The sequence below is a fragment of the Lissotriton helveticus genome, chromosome 1_2 (genome assembly GCF_964261635.1).
Source record: "Lissotriton helveticus chromosome 1_2, aLisHel1.1, whole genome shotgun sequence".
Lineage (NCBI taxonomy): Eukaryota > Metazoa > Chordata > Amphibia > Caudata > Salamandridae > Lissotriton > Lissotriton helveticus.
The window spans coordinates 62,503,757-62,522,952 of NC_136058.1; the positions used below are offsets into that span (position 1 = coordinate 62,503,757).

General features: G+C 43.6%; 1 protein-coding gene across 2 annotated transcripts in view; it reads right to left on the reverse strand.

Moving 5' to 3' along the window:
* The window catches only part of LRRC7 (leucine rich repeat containing 7), a 2,053,453-nt gene that overhangs the window by 1,033,099 nt on the left and 1,001,158 nt on the right, over positions 1–19,196 (reverse strand). For both annotated transcript variants that reach the window (XM_078668793.1, XM_078668795.1), the window contains exon 8: positions 6,602–6,658. In XM_078668793.1, the coding sequence (XP_078524919.1) occupies positions 6,602–6,658 (57 nt within the window). The remainder of the gene's footprint in view (positions 1–6,601; positions 6,659–19,196) is intronic.

Genomic DNA, 19,196 nt, shown 5'->3' on the forward strand with positions numbered 1-19,196 from the left:
AACCCCACCTGCTCTGTGGTCTCCCTCTGGCACTGCAGCACACGGAGTTGGAAGGTCATGTGTTGTTCCTGGGGGTCTTGGGGGTTCCCAGGCTGTGGGTGCCTCCTGCTGAGTGCTTTGGGTAGTTGGTGGGGTCTCCTCGATGCAGCTGGCCTGCCCTGATCCTGGAGGCGAGTTGCGGATGAGGTCCATGATGTCTTGCATGGTTGGGTGTCGATGCTGGTGTTGTCCTCCTCGTCATCAGTCGAGAATGGCTGGGACTGCTCTGCAGGAGGTGTTGACGGTTCCCCTTGCGATGTGGAGGGGAGATGGTGTATTATGATGTGTCCATATGTATGTAGCCGCATGGTGCATGTTGACATTCAGACAGCATGGCATTGTGCATTGTGACAGTCTGTAGATCTGGGTGCGGACCCAGAGTCATTGTGGGTGTGCACTGTGCTCTGCTTGATTGAGCATATGTGCCATTGTGCCCATATCCACCCTTCCCCACAGTACCTAGTGGTCACTCACCCTGTTGTGGTTGTGTTGTGTCCTGTCGAGCAGTGTCCGATCCCCCGACTCCAGCCACAGTCTCCACACTGATGACTGTCGATACCAGTTCCCCCATGTTATCCAGATTGAGCTGTGGCGCTGGGCCCCCACCACCATTCTGCGTTGCTGCCTTCCGGTTGGCGGAGAGTTTCTCCTTGGTCCGCCGCTTTATGTCATTCCATCGCTCGCCTCTTGACCTCATCCATTTTGTCCTCTTTTGCCCCGATGGCATTCACCTTGTCCACAATGTCCCACCATATTCTATTTTTGGTGCCAAATGACACGTTGGAGGTGACGAACAGTTACGTTGGAGGTGACGAACAGTTGTTGTTGATGGTTGTTGATGGTGTTGCATCACCTCCGTGACTATGATCCTGTTCGCCTGCGGACTGAACTACGACTTCCTCTTCTTCTTCTTCTTCTTGTCCTTGCCCTTCCTTGTCCCTGAGGTCCCGGGCTGGTTGTCCGGGGTAATTGTGGGGTTGCGCTCATCCTCTGTGCCTGCTTTGGCTGCCTCCATGGTGCTTTTATGGTGATTTTTCCCGCCTGCCAGGTGTGTGTTGCAGGCCTGGCGCTGCTTATCGCTGGTTTCCTCATCGCATGTTTTTTGGTTTTGTGGTTTGTGTTTTTGTGTCCATCGAGGTGGTTGTATCACGGACATTGTCTGAGTTTCGGCAGACTATCCCATGCTACCGCCATGTTGTGAATTCCAAGTTGAAACAGTTGTGTTACGCTACTCTTGTGGTAGTTATCACACTTTCTTGTGAATATACCCCACAATGTTTTTTGATGTGTTTGGGTGGGTACAATAATGTTACATGAGTGACTTGTCATTTTTTTTAGCATTAACAATTTACATATTGGTAATTTATTGTGCTTGTGCCTTTTTGTTTGCATTTTTATAATATGATCAGCATATTTGTAGGCAATTCATACAGTTATATAACTGTGTTTTACATTTATTTAATTTGCTTTATTTTATGCTTTTTAAAAAACAATTGTAACATGATTTGCTCAGATGTTCGCAATATATGCTATATATGACTATGTTTACATTTTTGTGTGTGTGGCATTGTAGTTATTTATTCATTTGCATTTTCAGATTGTGGTTTGTATTGGTGTCTGCAGTGTCATAAGTTATATGACCAATGTTTTCTTTTATTGTTGTTACTTTTTTAGGGTGTACATGAGATCTAAGAAATGTGTAGGTCTGTGCCTCTTCGTGAATTACACTTACGAGTATGTGAAGTAATACCACAGAAGTGCCACTTCACGTAATCATAAAAGCATTTTGTGAATTGGGCCTACTGTATTAGTCTGATGCCGACTGTCCTTCTCGACACAAATTAATGCCAAGTAAATGCCCACTCCCCACCAACAACATGTGCCCTTAAGTTTACAAAACTTTTATGGACTACATCCTTTGCTAATTACTTTGTTTAACTATTGCTGACAAAGTAATTTTGCATCCGAAACGTATTTCTAGAGAGAAAGTTTACAAAAGCATTCTATCAACTTGGGCATCCAGCAAACCAACCAAAGTGTACACAGAGCTACTTGCATGAATGATGAATCGTAAAAAAAAGAGAAAACACTTTTTGGAACCTTTCTGTTTTGTAGTGTGGGCATAACTCACAGGGATGCAGCACCATGAGTACTAACTGGAAATCAGGTTGGCCTGTCAGGATGCAGAACTTAACATTAAATAATAAAAATTATAATAATTATTAATATTATTGGTGGTAGTAGTAGTAGTAGTAGTGTTATTGCCATTCCTATTATTATTAACATCATTATTATTATTATTATTATTATTATTGCCATTACTATTAGTATTATGATGACTTTATTATTATTATTATTATTATTATTTTTAATGATAATAATATTAAATTATTTATTTAATAGGCAAAGCCCAGAAGCCTAATTGTCTCTAGTTGCCAGAGGCCAAAGGTACGCATATTATTCTTCTGTGCCATGAATGCCAGGGGAATGCAATAATAAAAATGGTGAAGAAGACGAAAATGGTAATAATTCTATAAGCAGAATTGGTTTCACAGCGTTTAAAAGTGTTTCTTAAATCTTACAAGATATTCTTAATTTCTGAAGATAATGAGTTATAGATCTCCCGGCCCAGTTGTGTTTTCTGGCAGCATCCCAGCGGTTGGATTTTGAGGAGAACTAGATTGTCTGACCAGAGGTTCTGTGAAGGTTTATGACCTGTGACTTCTCCTGCAGGTATACTGGGGCGTTTCATTTAAGACATTAAATCCAGTGGCGGATCCTCCTCTAAGGTGGAGGAGTGTCCCCCCACTGCTCAAAAGGAAAAATACAAGGATAATAACGTGTCATTATTATCATTGTATTTTTCCTATGAAAGTCAGTGGCTCGTGGGGGAGCGGGGCTGGGCTGTGCAGGAGGAGGAATGGTTTGCACTCCCTAAGTGCGCATAACTTCTTGCCGGCCCTCTTGGCTCCATACACAGCCTGGGAAGGAACAAGCAAAGCCTCCTTTTACCCATCTGAACGCTGACCCATAGCGCACAGACCAATCACAACTCTGCATTGCAGCGTTGTGATTGGCTATGGGGAGCCAATCACAACGCTGCATTGCAGTATTGTGATTGGCTCAGGAGAACCTGTGTGCCCGGGTGCTTCTTGCTGCTAGTGCCGGCCGGGACCGGAAGATGAAGACGACGGAGGAGAGGCGGGTGTCCGTCTGTTTCAGGTAAGTCCTTTTTATTTTTTCCATCCCCCCTCTCTTGCCCCATCCCCCTCCCCGTCTGGTAGCAGCGGCTACTGATTAAATCAAATATGTTTGACTACTAATGACAATATATATGACTTGGAAATTCTACATTGCAATGACAATGTCAAACCTCACAACATTAAGAGCCGCCCTTGCTGTCATTTATGCTTTTCAGAAGTAGCAACTTCAGAAGTCTCAACAGAGCCAGAAAATGAATTCAGTCACTAACTGCAGCACCAATACTTCACGAGGGCTAACAGCGAGCACTACCCTGATAGTTTGTGGTATCTGGAATTTAAGCTGATCAGTGCTAACTTTGTGCTCCAGAATAGATGGAGTAGCAAATAATTTGAGACAAAGCAGTGGAGTAGAATAATGGAAAATTCAAAATGAAACAAGAATACTGAAAGGCAGAGATAACAAAAACAGGAAGTGAACGGAAATTTGACTTGGATATTTTTTTTTTCAAAGTTACAAAGGCTGAAGCGTGCACATTCTCAAATGTCAAAAATGAGCCCATCAACGGAGAGGGGAAAGACTTAGAAGCGAAGCACTTAAAGTCCATGAGAATGGATTGTGGAATTGAACCTAGTGCACAGTGGGTTAGACACGGGGCCTAATTGCTGAACAAGTCCTACTTCTAGCCCCGCCTACGCTTTGTGCAGCAGGGGTTCACCCACAGATTTTTGTGAATAGTAGAATATAAAAACATTGCAGGTAGATGTAGCCTACCGTAAAATAAAATCACCAAACATTCTTTGTTAAGAGTACATTTTGTTATGTTCAAGTTATATTAATTGTTGATAAACAAAACGTCACTAATTAGTTACAGTTACAAAAATACAGTTAAAATGACCTTATTATTAGGAAATAAAGCATGTACGTCGCTGAGACTGTCCAGTTATAGTTAGCTGCACAAATCTTAACTCGCCCCTTTGAGACTTCCCGTGTCTGCACACTGATGTCACAGATGACATTGCAAAGGATATATTAAATTACATCATTGGAGAAGTTAAACCTTACCAAAGACTTGCTGTCCAATTATTTTGTGGATCATATGAAATATATAGATAAATATTGCTAGAGAGAGACATAGTTTGCCAAATTTAAACTTAACACATTTTACATAACTGAGACATTGTAGAACTAGTATCACTGCTTAATTCATGCCAGTGATTGCAGGTTTAGGACATCAGCAGTGAGTTTTGGGGGAGGGTTTATTTTTCATCAGGAGACTCTGAACTGGGACAAGAATGATCAATAACTTGATCACACTTGATTCTGAGCACCCAGTGATTTGGAAGCATACATTGGTATGTAGCACAAATAGGCTGTAGATCCATAATTGCAATTCAAAAAGAGTCAATTCGATATTTTCTATTATTGTAGTCAATTTATTTATGCAATGCCGAAAAGTCATCCAACATAAGATTTATAGTACAAATGTGATTTTGGACTGAACTTGTTTACCAATGGATATGCCAATAGTATGAATAAATCCCTGAATCACCTGAACATAACCATAATATATTGCCTTGTGTCATCATGAAATTGCCAACCCCTAACTGCATATAATGTTTATGTTACAATCTCAAATTACTTTTAGATCTTCATCTGGATGCAAAACCGTTTACACCCTCTATTGAGCAAAGTTAACAATAGCACTGAAATACCGTGATACAACTACCTCCATTACTTTTCTATGGATTAGATGTAAACAATTATCATTGTTATTGCATTTCATAGGTGTTTTGGTTTTCATATTAAGACACGCTGGTCTACACAGTGCAAATGGACCCACAATTGCTTATAAAAGTCTGTTATCCAGTGAGGTTTTAGAACTTATAAAAAGTGTATATAGCTCTAGAGATTCAGTGCAACCAAGTACTGTCTTTGACATCTATAAAAAATATTGCTATTGCTTGAGGTATTTTCGGCGTCATTGAAATGTATCATTACTAACATCTGGGAGGGCCTCAGGGCGCACTTATTTCCTTCTACTGGCATGCAGTACAATACCATGTAGCCTTAAATCTCATTGCTGGACGTTTTTCCTATTTTCTTGTTTTTTGTTCTCTTCACCTAGCGTGGGTGACAGTGAAGGAATAAATACTATAATGACCTGCTAATGCTATGAGATCGACAAAAGGACTGAAGAGGAGCAACTCTTCGATCCATGCACATTTAATCAAGACATACAAAGAAAAAATATAAACATGCAAAAATATCTTTTAAGGCAGATCAACAGTTCTTTGACACGATTGGATACAATTATGCAATAATGAATACACCAAAACCTGGAAAAATTCTGAAAAACCCGCTGACAGGTGTCACTACCCCATTTCTGAATGTGATAATAATATTTTCTTTCGCGCAAGTTAAAACCTTGCCTTCTGGATGAGAAGGTCCTAATTGCCAACCGAGGTCCAGTGCTGTACCTGCCTGATGCTGTTCCTTTCGTTCTGATGTACCAATACTCCAAACACGCCACATTACCAAAGCTCCCACACCGAAAATTACATTTTAGTACCTCTTTTCAGCTCCACTTCACAAATTAGTCAACAACGGTTGTTAAACTCGTTACTATCTTGTCATATTTTATCTACTGCTAAATCACATAAATATGAGCAACTGTGTGGAACTCAAAACAACTACCCTTTTTATTTCCAAATTGTACCCATAAAACCGACGCTAATGAACTGAAATATGGATTGCTAACAGTTTTTTAATGTTTCCAAAAACATAGTCCTGTACAATTATGGGTAGACACAATTCAAACAAACAAACACCTGTAGACCAAAAACTACATGTTAAACCAATTTACTTAATGAGATGTATATTCATAAAGTAGCATAATCCATGATAATGAGGTCAAGGGTCATAAGCATAACTTTGAAAGGTATTTCACAAAAGTATTATAAACAGTAAGAGCATCATTGAAGTTTTGGCGCCTAGCCATTGCTAATACCATACAACAGCTTAAAAATATAATTCAAGTATCCATTTGTTTTCAGCACGTCATCTTTCAATTACTTCACATTATATATTCAGTGAGTTATTTATTTCAGTCATTTATTATTATAACATTATACATATACATTATACTGTTTATAGACATTTTAATACTCGGATTACTCCTCGTGTATAACGCTGTTTTTGGAAATAGTGTACTGGTTATGTCGACTTTGAAAACATTTAACTATCTTTGTGAAATAACATCATTTAATTCACAGGGATATAAAAACCTACATTTAACTGTGCTTTGTTCACATACGTACATTGAAAGCAGGAATAAAAAGGAAAATATACAGTCACTTACTTTGGTAGAGTTTTCAAGTGGTTTTCTCTTAATTCTAAAATTCGCAATTTTATAAGCCTACGATAATGAAAAACAATCTCAGTAACATATCCTTAACCAATACAGAGAATATATGCAAATCTCCAGTGCATCCATGTTGAAAAACTTAATATTAGCAACATAGTAAACACGAATTTGATAAATATAATTTTTGGTGTGAGCAAGTTTCATGTTGATGAGTTTAAGAAAAAATAATACAATAACATTGGATGATGTGAGAAAGTGGTCTACTAGAGGGATGGATTGCTGTTCACCGCATGTAATAAATTCACAATCTTGATAGGTCCAGTCTTTGTTTCTGTCTTTAAAATACTTTAATCAATTGTTAACACGATGATCATAAAAGCGCAAGAACGATAAAAAAAGACATTTCATAATATATCATAAAATAAAAGAATAATATAAATAACAACACTGATTCTAAAACATCCTTCTTTTAAAATAGCAAAGACTTGCGTTAGTGAAAGCAAACAATTTTCCCTATCATTAATGTCAAGGTCTAGATATGGTTGCAGTCCATTAGAGGTTTTAATAATTTCATATTCTCTATGAGAGGGTTTTCTACACTCCTTTGCATCTCTCTCTATGCTCCGTGATGCCATAAAGTTGTGTCTATGTTTTGTCAGTGCTTGTAATTCTCTTGAGGTTTTTGAATAATGATGCCTCGCCCAGGCTATCCAATCTGGTCCTGATATAGAAATCCACGGAATCTTCGAAACTGGTTCACAGGAAATTAAGTATGGGTGAATTTTGCGAATTCGCAATCCGCGAATTTGCAGATTTGCGAATTCGCAATCGGCAAAATTCGCAAATTCGTGCAAATTTACGGATTTTTTAATTTTTATTTGCATCTTCGCGGGGCGCTTTGCGTGTTCGCGGATTTTTTTGTGCGAGACCGCTCGTTGTTGTGCCCTTCTGCCTTCTGCCCCACTCATTTTTGTGCCATTCTGCCCTCTGCCCCACTCGTTTTTGTGCCCTTCTGCCCTCTGCCCCACTCGTTTTTGTGCCATTCTGCCCTCTGCCCCACTCGTTTTTGTGCCCTTCTGCCTTCTGCCCTCTGCCCCACTCGTTTTTGTGCCATTCTGCCCTCTGCCCCTCTCCTGTTTTATTTTAGAATGGTGCCGACAAGCTGCCAGCGCCATTCTAAAATAGTTACTAAGTTAGCTTCATCAGGAAGCACTAATAGATAAAATAAAGCAGGTGCTCGAATTCAGTTAAACTCGAGCACCTGCTTCTAATAGTGCTTCCTGTTGAAGCTAACTTAGTAACTATTTTAGAATGGCGCTGGCAACTTGCCGGCGCCATTCTAAAATAGTTACAAGCTAGAAGCTTGAACTTTTCCCCCCCGGATCCGTTACGCTCGCGGATTTTTGGCATATTCGCGGGAATTTGCGGATTGCGAATTTGCCGAAAATCCGCAAAATCCACGAGCGGAACGGATTTTGTGCCCATGCTTACAGGAAATACAGTGGGATATTCACAAGGACTCAACTCCGATTTATCCCCACCCTAACGCAACAAATGTGGAGATAGATTAAACACCCTATTCACAAGCTGGTGCATACTGCAGACATCCCCTGAATTCCCGCAATAACTGCCCCCAAAATTTAACTTCACGGTGGACACCAACCAACCCTAATGGGATGCACAGTAAGCGTTTCCGTGCAAAAACACACAAAAATACCACAACACCACATTCACAACGAAATGCAAGATCTGCGAAGCAAACCAAAAACAGGCGATAAGCCACGGTAGCAGCAGGTATTTATCACCTGCCTCCTGCAGGTGTAAAGCCGGACGACTACCTGCAGTAGGCAACGGATCCCAGGACACAACCACACCCGACGAACAAGCTACTCATCATGCAGCTGGGAGCCCCAATAGGGCCACCACACTCACCGCCACCACCCCGTGGACCGCCACCACCCCCAGAACCCAAACCCGGCCCCCCCAGGACCACCACAGAGGCAGCGCAGAGTAAGGCAGCGGACCTACCGAAAATGCACCAGTCTCACGGACCTAACACCAGATTAAGTCATTGCCCACTACAGGCTTAAAAGGACAACCATCATCTGCATCATGACCCATATAGCCCACAGGTTGACGGTCCCAACACAGTGGAGAACCAACATCCCTCCGCAGACAAAGCTGCTGGCTGTGCTTTACCTCTTGGCCTCTGGCACCTTCCAACCAACAACTGCCAGAGTAGGAGGGGTCTCACAGGCAACCCTATCAAAGTTCATCACACCTGTCCTGGATGCCATCCTCAGCTTCATACCCCAGTACCTACACTTCCCCCACACTGTGCTGGAATGGCAGGAGACCAAGCAAGGCTTCTACGCCATAGCCAGATTCCCAGCCATGTTGGGGGCAATAGACTGCACACATGTCCAACTTGTGCCCCCTGCGGATACAGCACACCACTACCATAACAGAAACCACATGCATTCCTTCAATGTGTAGGCAATAGTGGACCGGGAACTCTTCACTAATGTCGTCACAAACTAACCTGGTAGTGTGTACGATTCTTACATCTTCCGACAGTCTGTCATCAGCCAGCACTACCAGGATGGCACATATGGAACTGGACTGCTCGTTGATAAGTGCCAAATCAACACAGCTCAAAGCCACCATCAAACAATGCACAATTGTGGGAATGCAGAAGTGACCAAACCTCATACAACATGCCAAACAACATGCCCACCTACCAGACATGACAACACCACTCCATGGTGATCCTGGCCTACGCCTCCACACAATACAGCCATATCATGGCACCACAGACACACAGCAGCTGAACGTGTGTAGATGCAGAATGCAGCCATGTGCGATGGATGCAAGTGACCCATGAACGGCAATGCACACAATGACAAGTGAGGCATGGATGGGCAGGACAGACATGGGTAGGCAAACCACAGCAATGTCCATGCAGACCACAACTGCTGGTGACTGGAGAGTAGCGAATAGTTGACACAACCATGTCACACCAGGCCGGGGCACAGATACAGGAAATTTCACTTGCTCCCCCCGCTGTGTGTGTGACCATAGTAGGTAGCCCTGAGTACGCCAGGGCTGCGCAGGGGTATGGACAAAAACCCCACGGCGCAGAGCGTGGTTCTCGCCCGGAAAGACCAATGTCCCTGACAGGGTGGCACCTCACAGTCCACCACGAGGCTGACGCTGTGGGCAGCGGGGCCTGCGACCCTGTGCGCCTGCTGCACCCCAGGACACTGATACTCAGACCAGGCCTGCCGGCAGCAGCACCTCAAGGCCGCACCGCTCACCTGCCGACACAATTGTGTGTCAAAGAGGGCCCACCACGAGCCGGGGCATGCTCCAAGCCCAAGTCCTGCATCCTTTGCAGCCTCCACAGACCATCGCTGGCCCACATTACTCCTTTCTCATTGACATACTTCACCAGCGTCCCCTTCGTCACAATGGGCCCCACATGTGGAACTGTGTCCTGAGTCCTGAATGGCAGTGACCCCAAATCTGTGGCAGACTCCCTTCAATTAGTGAGACATAATTCCTTATGGCAAGCCGGCGACACAAGGTGCCACTAACCCTGTTTAACGCAAGCCGGCAACATGTGGTGCCACTAACCCTGTTCAATGCAAGCCGGCAACACGTGGTGCCACTAACCCTGTTCAACGCAAGCTGGCGACACGTGGTGCCACTAACCCTGTTCAACGCAAGCCGGTGACACGTGGTGCCACTGACCCTGTGCGCTGTAAGTGAGCGCCAGCCTCAGGCAGAACATTGTTGGTGTCTGAGCCTGTGGCCTGGGGGTTTTTATCAGCAAAGGGCAGGTACGGACTTGGTGTTTGGCCTGAGTCTGTGGCATTCATATCCTACATGTAGAGGGACACAGCTGGCATGTGCCCTCTGCATCATGCTCTGGGGGTACACCTTCCACTGTCCATCGAGTCTCTCTGTGACACGCTCCTTCAACTTCGATGAGAACCTGCTCTATACCCGTGACCCTACCCGAGTCTTGCGCAGGTCAGCGTCTCATGGTGGTGGGCCTGTGTCAGCCGCTGTGCATCTGGGGCCACTAACCTTGTGCAACTCACGTCATCCCCCTTGTTGTCCTGCCATTGCTTGTCTGAGTGCCTGATGACTGTGGGAGTTGTTGCCAGCACCAGCTACTCCCTGAGGGCTGGCTTACACTCACCACACACACAGCCAGCACAGGCGACACTGGATTAGTGGGCCTGCCATCACATCCTGCCAAACCAAGTATTGACTCTTTTTTCCCTGCACTGTCACAGGTGATCAAGGAAATGCACTCTGCCCTAGCAAGATGACACCCCTCCGGGATCCGAACACACCCGCCCATAGGCAGTACAATGTGGCCCACATAAGCACCAGGGGCATCGTTGAACGCACATTTGGCGTGTTGAAGTCACGTTTCAGGTGCCTGGACAGCATGGGTTGAAAGCTCCTGTACAGCCCAAAGATCGTGTGCAAGATGATCATTGCATGTTGTGTCTTGCATAACATCTGTGTACGCACCAATGCCCAGTGGATCCCAGTTCCAGAAGTCCCGAATGATGATGGGGACGATGGGGGCAGGTGGCTCACATCCCACTGCAGATGGGGCAGGAATGGCCCGTAGGAACACCATCATTGACAATTACTTCTCATGAGCACGTGACATTGTGGCCATCCCTGGCAATCATGGGACAGAACAAAATGTCAAAAAATACAGCCTGTTTGAATAAAACATATTTGCAGTTTACAGGTTGAACTAGTACATTGTGATGTCACGGTTCCCTGCTGGGCCAGATGGGATTTGCCATGTGGTGCATGTTTGCGGCACCAGTTGTGGCCTGTGTTCTGTTGTGGAGGGCTTGCTGTTTGTACCGGGATGTTGTCAATGTTGAGATGAGCTCATACTTATGTGCGTATTCTGCAAGGTTAGTGATTCGCTCCTGCGGCTCTGATTTGTCTGCCACTGGTCCCTTTCATGCGGCGTACATGTCAGTTCAGTGCTTCCATGGTGCTGAGATGTTGCAGACTTGGGTAACTCGTGCTCTTTGTCGAGTTGTGACACTTGGGCATGGTTTGTCCACAGATGTGTTGTTGTCATTAAGGGTTGTTTGTGCAGATGGTTGTGTCCGAGTGTGACCTGCTTTATTCCGGTTGTGGTCCGCACTCAGCCACCTCAGTGTTGTGCTGTGTACATTGTCTAGGTGATTGGACAGCAGCCATGTTACTCGTCAGGTGATGTCTCTTACATTGTCAGTGTGGCTGAAGTATATGCCTGTTTGCTGTGTTTCGCACGTGTGCATGTGTTGGTTGTGTGCTTGTTGATGTGTTGTGTGAGTGCTCCTTTGAGCACATGGTGTACATGGGACTACTTGATGTTTGTGTGTGTGCTGAGGTGTTCCCGTGAGATCAGGGACATGCTCCTGAGTCATTGTGTATGTGCAATGTGCACAGCTTAGTTGTGCATGTGTGTCATTGGGCCCGTCTCCCCCGTCCACCCACTGCCTGGTCGGTGCGCACCCTGTTGATGTGGTGTTGAGTCATTTTGGACAGTGCCCGGATCCCCAACCCTTGTGTCCGTCTCCCGCTTGGTGACTGTGGCCACCATCGTCATCATGCCATTCAGCTCCTGGTGTTCTGCTGGCCCCCCTCCTCCGGGTTGCGGTGCTGCTTCCATGTTTGCAGCGAGTTTCTCCTTGGTTTTGCCATTCACATCAGTCCAGGGCCTCTTATGCTCTGCCATTGGCCTCCATTGCCATGGTTCATCATTCAGATGGTCCGAGGCGGTGTGCCATCTCGGCCTCTTTGTTGCCAATGACACATTGAAGGTAACGTACAGTTGGTGGTGGTGTTCTGGCTCATCTGTGGTGGTACACTGAGTTTCCTGGCGACTGTGCCCTGTCTTGCTCTTCCTCTTCTCATTGGCCTTCCACAGGCCCTGTATTCCTGGGTGTTTATCTGTGGGCATTCTGGGGTTCATGTTGTCCTCTGCAGTGGGTCAGGGTGCATCTGTGGTACTCCGCAGTTGGTGTTGTTCTTTCAGTGGCATTTTCCGTCTGCTTTTCTTGTGCTTTTTCACGCATTACGGGTGGGGATTGCTGGCCTGAGGCTGCTTATCGCTGATTTCCTCATCGTGCTTTGGCCCATTGCATGTTTTTTCTTGTTGAGGTTTGTGTTTTTATCGCCGTCAAGGTGGTTATATCCCGGACATTGGACGCGGTTTCGTGAATTCCACGTTAACATGAGGTTATTTTCCCGGGATCGGCTGCGATATGTAAAGGTGTGTTAGCATTTTTTGGTGATGTTTAGCACACGTTCTTGTGAATATACCCCACAGTCTTGCATTATTGCTTTGTTCAGGGTAGCATGCTCCCAAGCGAGTACCATAGCAGGAAGGGGACTAGCCTGAGAAGGTCCTCCCCACAATCTATGCCTAATTCCCTGTGTACTACAACATTTGCAGTGCTGAGAGGGATGCCTTAGAGGCAAGGCAACACACTGTTTTTCTTAGCATGGAGGTTGCTCACACCCTTGACACCCCACAGGCCAGACCCATAGCATAACATGGACAGACACTTATGGTTATGAATTTCTAAGAGTGGGCTAATCCAAACCAATAAGCAGGGATAACGGGTACCAGCTCAGTCAAATGCTACTCTCATATTTGGGAACTGGTACGCCCTTCCTAGATGATGGCCCTTACTCATAAAGGCCCTGGTTCTAAGGTTTTTGGGTTTTGCAGCCACAAGCCATAAAGGAGGATTTCAAACTGGTTGGTTTCCGAATTCAGCTCTTCCATGAAATTTACAAGGGCTTTGATCAGTTTTTTCAAGTCACTGGGCGTCCTGGTAATCAGTACCAAGTCATTCATATAAAGCAGGACTGGCAGGGGCTTTTTGTTAACTAAGGGCATATCCAGACCATCCTTGATGAGTTGCACTTCTAAATTGGTGATATATAACAAAACCAGTATTGGCGCAAGTACGCACCCTTGACGGACACCCCTAATCAAAATCTAACTAAAACTGAAAGGTCAAAGTGCAAAGCTCTAAGAAAGTCAACTAAGCATTTGTTTAAGCCTTTAGAAAGCAGGGTGGACCAGAGGTTTGAACTATTTATGCTGTCCAAACTGCATGACTGGTCCATGAAAGACAGATAAATGGGACATGATTTAGCTATGGTGTATTTGATAATTGTAAGATGAAGATTTAGGCATTGGTTAATTGTCCCCACGCCTCTCCTTAAACCATACTGCCATCAGACAGTATGGTCAGTCCTTCTCACCAGTCTACCACCCTGTCCAGCACAACCCTACTTATGGTTTTCATTGGAGAATCTAACAATGAAATAGGTAATCAAAACACAAATTTCTTTGATGTTTGCGTTTTTACGGACTAGACCTCTACCTTTATTTTTCAGCCCTAGTTTAGTGCTGTCCCCAAGTTTAATGAGGGGGGTTGTCCTTCAGAAAAGACAAGATAATGCTTAATAGGTTGTGATCACTATATGCACCTTGACTAACAACTGACTCTTTGACAAGCATGGCTAGATTTCTTGAGATAAAAATGTAATCAATTATGGAACTAGATCCATGGCCCCATATATGGGAAGAAGTGAGGTGCCCGAATCAAAAACGTCAGAAGTATTGCATAGATTACCACACACCAAATAATTATACAACTTCCCCCCTATTCAAAGTCCTGGACAACCGTTCCCTCCCTTAAGTAACATCATATGAAAGGATTACCTTGGGGACTACGAGTTCAGCCTTCCAACTGGGCATGAAAAACACTCCCCATCAAAAAACTAGAACTTTTTTTTAAACTTGTAGTCAGATTTAATAGATAGTCTATCAATGCAAAAAGGGTTTGGAAATGAACATACTCCTTGCCCAAAAATTAATCAATGTAGACGTTAGCGAATGCAAATTCGACTTTGCCTGGCCATTTGGCAAAGAAGGCCTCAGGGAAAGAGCAATTGCCAGGTAATGGAGTTATCTTGCAGGGCAAGGAAGTTCTAAACCACGTCGTCAGCCATGCTTTTGCACCGCCATATAGTGAAGGGGCTGCGAGCTTTGAAAAACAAACATATCCATCAGAAAATACGTCGCTGGTGGCCCAAGTTTCCAGCAGCATGCTGACATTGCAGTCCTCTATAAATTCCACCCAGATTTTATTTATTAATTTTGGTGAAATACTGTAGTATGGTTTATGGGCCTCTTTCTGCGTGCATATTAAGTTAGCATGGCTTATTAGAAGTTTAAACGCCATTTTCCTTTTTGCTGCTTTTTGCACACGACACTGCTTGGCTGTTTATGCTGAGTTAGCTTTCACGAAGGTCTATACATGAGAAAAGGGTTGTTTCTCGACATCTCTAGACATACATCGTGTCCCAAGTCTGTACAGTGAGTGTTAAGCCGCCAAGTTTATCATAAGGTGCAGGCCTTTTTATCGGCATGTCCGTTTAACACATTCTAGACACAACAATTTGGCAGCTGCAAGCCAAGTGGGATTCTGGCGCCTTTATCATAGCACACTTGCCAGAATTGAACACACTTGGAAGATTCCAGGCATGCAGAGAGACTAACCGATCCTGATGTAATTTACACTTAATGAGCGGACAGGTAAATAGGGTCCCCCTAAGAAAAGTCCAGAGACCTTCTATAGTTTTATAATACATAGTTCCTAGATAGGAAGGGTGCTTTAAATAGGCGTTTTTTATCACCTGTTTGCACTATAATTGTAATATGATTCCTCCTTTTGAATTTTATGGAATTGTAGCCACGCTGTCCGTATTAGTATTGACATGTATGCTGATGTTGATTAAAATACTGCGCTTGAGATCACGTCGTTAAAATAAACATTTTAACCTTACCGTGTCTCTATTTTACTCCTGTTGTGGACTGGTATGAACGTATAACAAAAGAGTGTTCTCACTTCCCACCATTCCTGAGATGGCTCTAAGTCGCATGTTCTAGGTTGTTTAATCATTGGTTTCTTTGCTATAGGACGAAGAGCTAATGTGACACTGATTGCTTTTGGGTACTAAGGACAGTATGTTGAAGAAAGAACGTCAATTCGTGTGATTGATTGTACTTTGGCTCCCCACTCTTCTTCACACTTAATGAAGAGGGACCAGACTTTCGTTAATATAACTGCTTGGCCCGTTTTAGATGGGATTGTATGGGATGCTGTAAAGTTACAGATTCATGGTCCCACAGAGGTTATTAATGTTCCAAATGTACTCCGTGTTTCTATGGGGGATGTGGTTAAACAAAATATTCCCTCTGATGATTGGGATGTAAAAGCAGTTGAAGCTTTATTTACTGATTTGAAATATTATGCTGCCTTCGATGCTGAAGATCTATATTTAGAGTCTGCAAATTATGGTGATTTGTACTGTTACCAACATTTTGGCAATCGCTTTCTGCATAAGACTGGCGCATTCAGAAGCATGGTTAATTTCACACAGTGGGAACATTGTCCCGCACCAGTAGAAGGCAGTTCCAAAACATTTCTGAACAAGTTTTCCTATTTTACGGATTTTGATCGATCCAACCCTAATGCATTTTATTTTAAATTGACTGGAGAGTCATTTTCCAAGGTTAGACTTACCCACACTAAATTACTCTATTCAAAGTCATTTATTGACCAGTTGGATGTTGGGGGCTATGAATTGTGGAGAGATACTATTGATCGTAAATCTGTTTGGGGTTCTAAAAGTTGGCAAGTGCAATGCACTGAGGTTTTGCATCGTGCATGTCTCATCCTAAACCATATGTTGTTTCTGAATGATACTATTTCACAAACCACATGCTTTGAATTGGCTACTTCTAAAAAATTGAATGCTCCTTCCTTTCCAGATTTGGGTGAATTCCCCCATTGGAATAATTGTACCAGTACGCCCCTGAGTGAAATTCAGGCACTGTTTAGTAATTCCTCTTTCAATGTTTCCAGCATTAATCCCGAAGGCTGGTTGCTATGGCAAAAAAGTGCAGATTCCTGCCAGCACCGCTTTCTGGGTCTGACTCCTGGCTATACGGCGGTTAGAGTTGATCCCCGTTTTCAGACTTACCATTTAGTCACCACCTATTCTGTAGGCAAGTTGTGACAGAGTTGGCTTAGATATTCATCCTTAGCATCTGTTAAGTCGCATTTGTCCAAGCTTACTGAAACTGTCGATTTAAATGATTTTGTGAAAGGCCCTGCGGGTGGCAGATTGAAAAGATGGACATATGCTGCTTACAATGAAGTTTGGAAACTGTCTCAGATTGAAGCCGCTTCTAGGCTTAGAGCTATAGATCAGGCCAATTTAGAAAAAGTGCTTGCTGTTGTAGATAATAGCATTAACACCCTTTCTTCCCGAATTTACACTTTAGATAATATTGTGTCATCCGTGGTTGATATTGTACAAGAAGATGTTGCAGTGTTATATCCTGTGTAAAATCAATTGTGTTCTGTTATGCAGTTTGCCTGGACTTTGCAGACACTTAGGAATGGTCGCGTTCCATGGGATTATATGAACACAAGCTTGGTATTTCTGCCTTTTAATTTGACTTTGCAACAGCAATTTATGTCAATGAAAGATGCCACATTTTCCCTGTTGCATATTGAAAAATTAGAACCATTGCCTTTTTCAGTAGCAGAGGCAAATTCGGCTGTGTGGCTTATCCACGGGTTAATAACCTTACTCTTCTCTCTTTTCAAATTCGAGAGTTGCATGAAACACTATGCTATAGGCAGATTTGAGCCCCTGGGTGGAGCATATCTTCATGAAGTTTGGAACCGCCCATTCACTTACAGATGTTTGAGGGATGGTAAGGAAGTATTTTTAAATGGCGAAGATTGCATCACTACACCAGACCATTCATTAACATGCAGACATCTTCAGTTGCTCGGCTCGTGTAATGTGCTTGCCCAAATTTAGCGGGTGTTTTGAAAGGCACCCCAGTCCCGGACATTACACCTACATTCACACTGCTTGCTAATGGTAGTTATTTATTATTAAATAATGAAAAGTGTTATGGGATGCACACCGGTATTGCTTACACTGTTACCGTTTCCCAGTGTGTAACTTTTTGCAAGAATGTGTTGTTCCCTCCTCCGCATGGCAGGCTTGATGCTTCCACCTGGCAAGCGATTCCGACCTTGAAAGCAGAGTTCAACAAGATGAGCAGAATAAGAGCTCTTTTGTCCCAGAAGGAAGTTCCCCTTACATCTGCGCATGAGACATTTGTCCTTCACGTTGCAAATACTCGTACTGAAGTAAATGCCTTATTAAACACTGACCTGCCCTTGCACTTCGGTGCTTTGATCCACACATTCTTAAATGCCTTTTCGACTACTGGCTTGGTACATTTTTTTAAAGTGCTATGATCTGGCCTTGTTACCTCGTTTCAGACTATATTCGGTGTGATCCCTGCATTTTTGCATTTGATTTTTTCGAGTAGATTTGGAGGTTTCCCCTTGCTCCGGACTTTGGGCGCCGGCATTCTACTTTTATTTTGTTTATTGCAAAATGGATGCACAGTATATGCCCCTCGACGTTCAGTCCCGGCTGCTCCACCTGCATGACTGGATGCTAGAATACTATGGAGCGCTGCCTTTGATGACTCTGAGTGTGGTGTATGGTTTCTCCTTCCGGTTCTCTTTCTTCACTTGCGTGCAGCCTGTTTTTCATTGCCTGGATTGTGGATTCGAATGGGCTCTGGATTTGTGTCTCTGCAACACGGTGTCTCCTCATCTGCATTTTGATCTACTAATGAGTACCTTAGTTACTCTGAAATAGACTGTTCTAGTACCGGGATTATGGCCTGCGCAGAGGCACATGGGGTTCTAGGCAATTGGAATATTTAGACTGCGGCCAATGGCTTTCTGGATTGCAGTTATCTTGAAGTAAGCCTGAGTTGTCCTCTGATGATGCTAAAGGCTCCCGCAATCGAGGAACATGTGTATTCTTTCCCCTTGCTTAATTGGATGGCTGAAATGTTCATGGATGAAAACAACGACTTCTTGTTGGAAGCAGTTGCAACATTTGGTGCTTACACATTGTTGGAATGAAGTATTAATTATTTCTTTTGGCTTCATAGACACATGCTAGACTCGTGAATATTTTTAATTTTAATTGCTTTTTCATTACATATCTGAAGTATTTTCACACACCATAGCCTCGTATTCACTGATTTGAATAATTTTTGGATTTTCACTCCTAAATTTCAAATTCGACAAACTTTCTGAACTTGGTTCTATCTTCCTCAAACTTGAACTCTGCTTTCTATAATTTTTGCCCCGAGTGCTGTGTGTTCCCCGAACAATTGGGGGGGGGGTGTAGTATGGTTTATGGGCCTCTTTCTGCGTGCATGTTAAGTTAGCATGGCTTATTAGAAGTTTAAACGCCATTTTCCTTTTGCTGCTTTTTGCACACAACACTGCTTTCATGAAGGTCTATACATGAGAAAAGGGTTGTATTTCGACATCTCTAGACATAAATCGTGTCCCCAGTCTTTACAGTGAGTGTTAAGCTGCCAAGGTTATCATCATGTGCGAGCCAGTTTATCTGTGTGTCC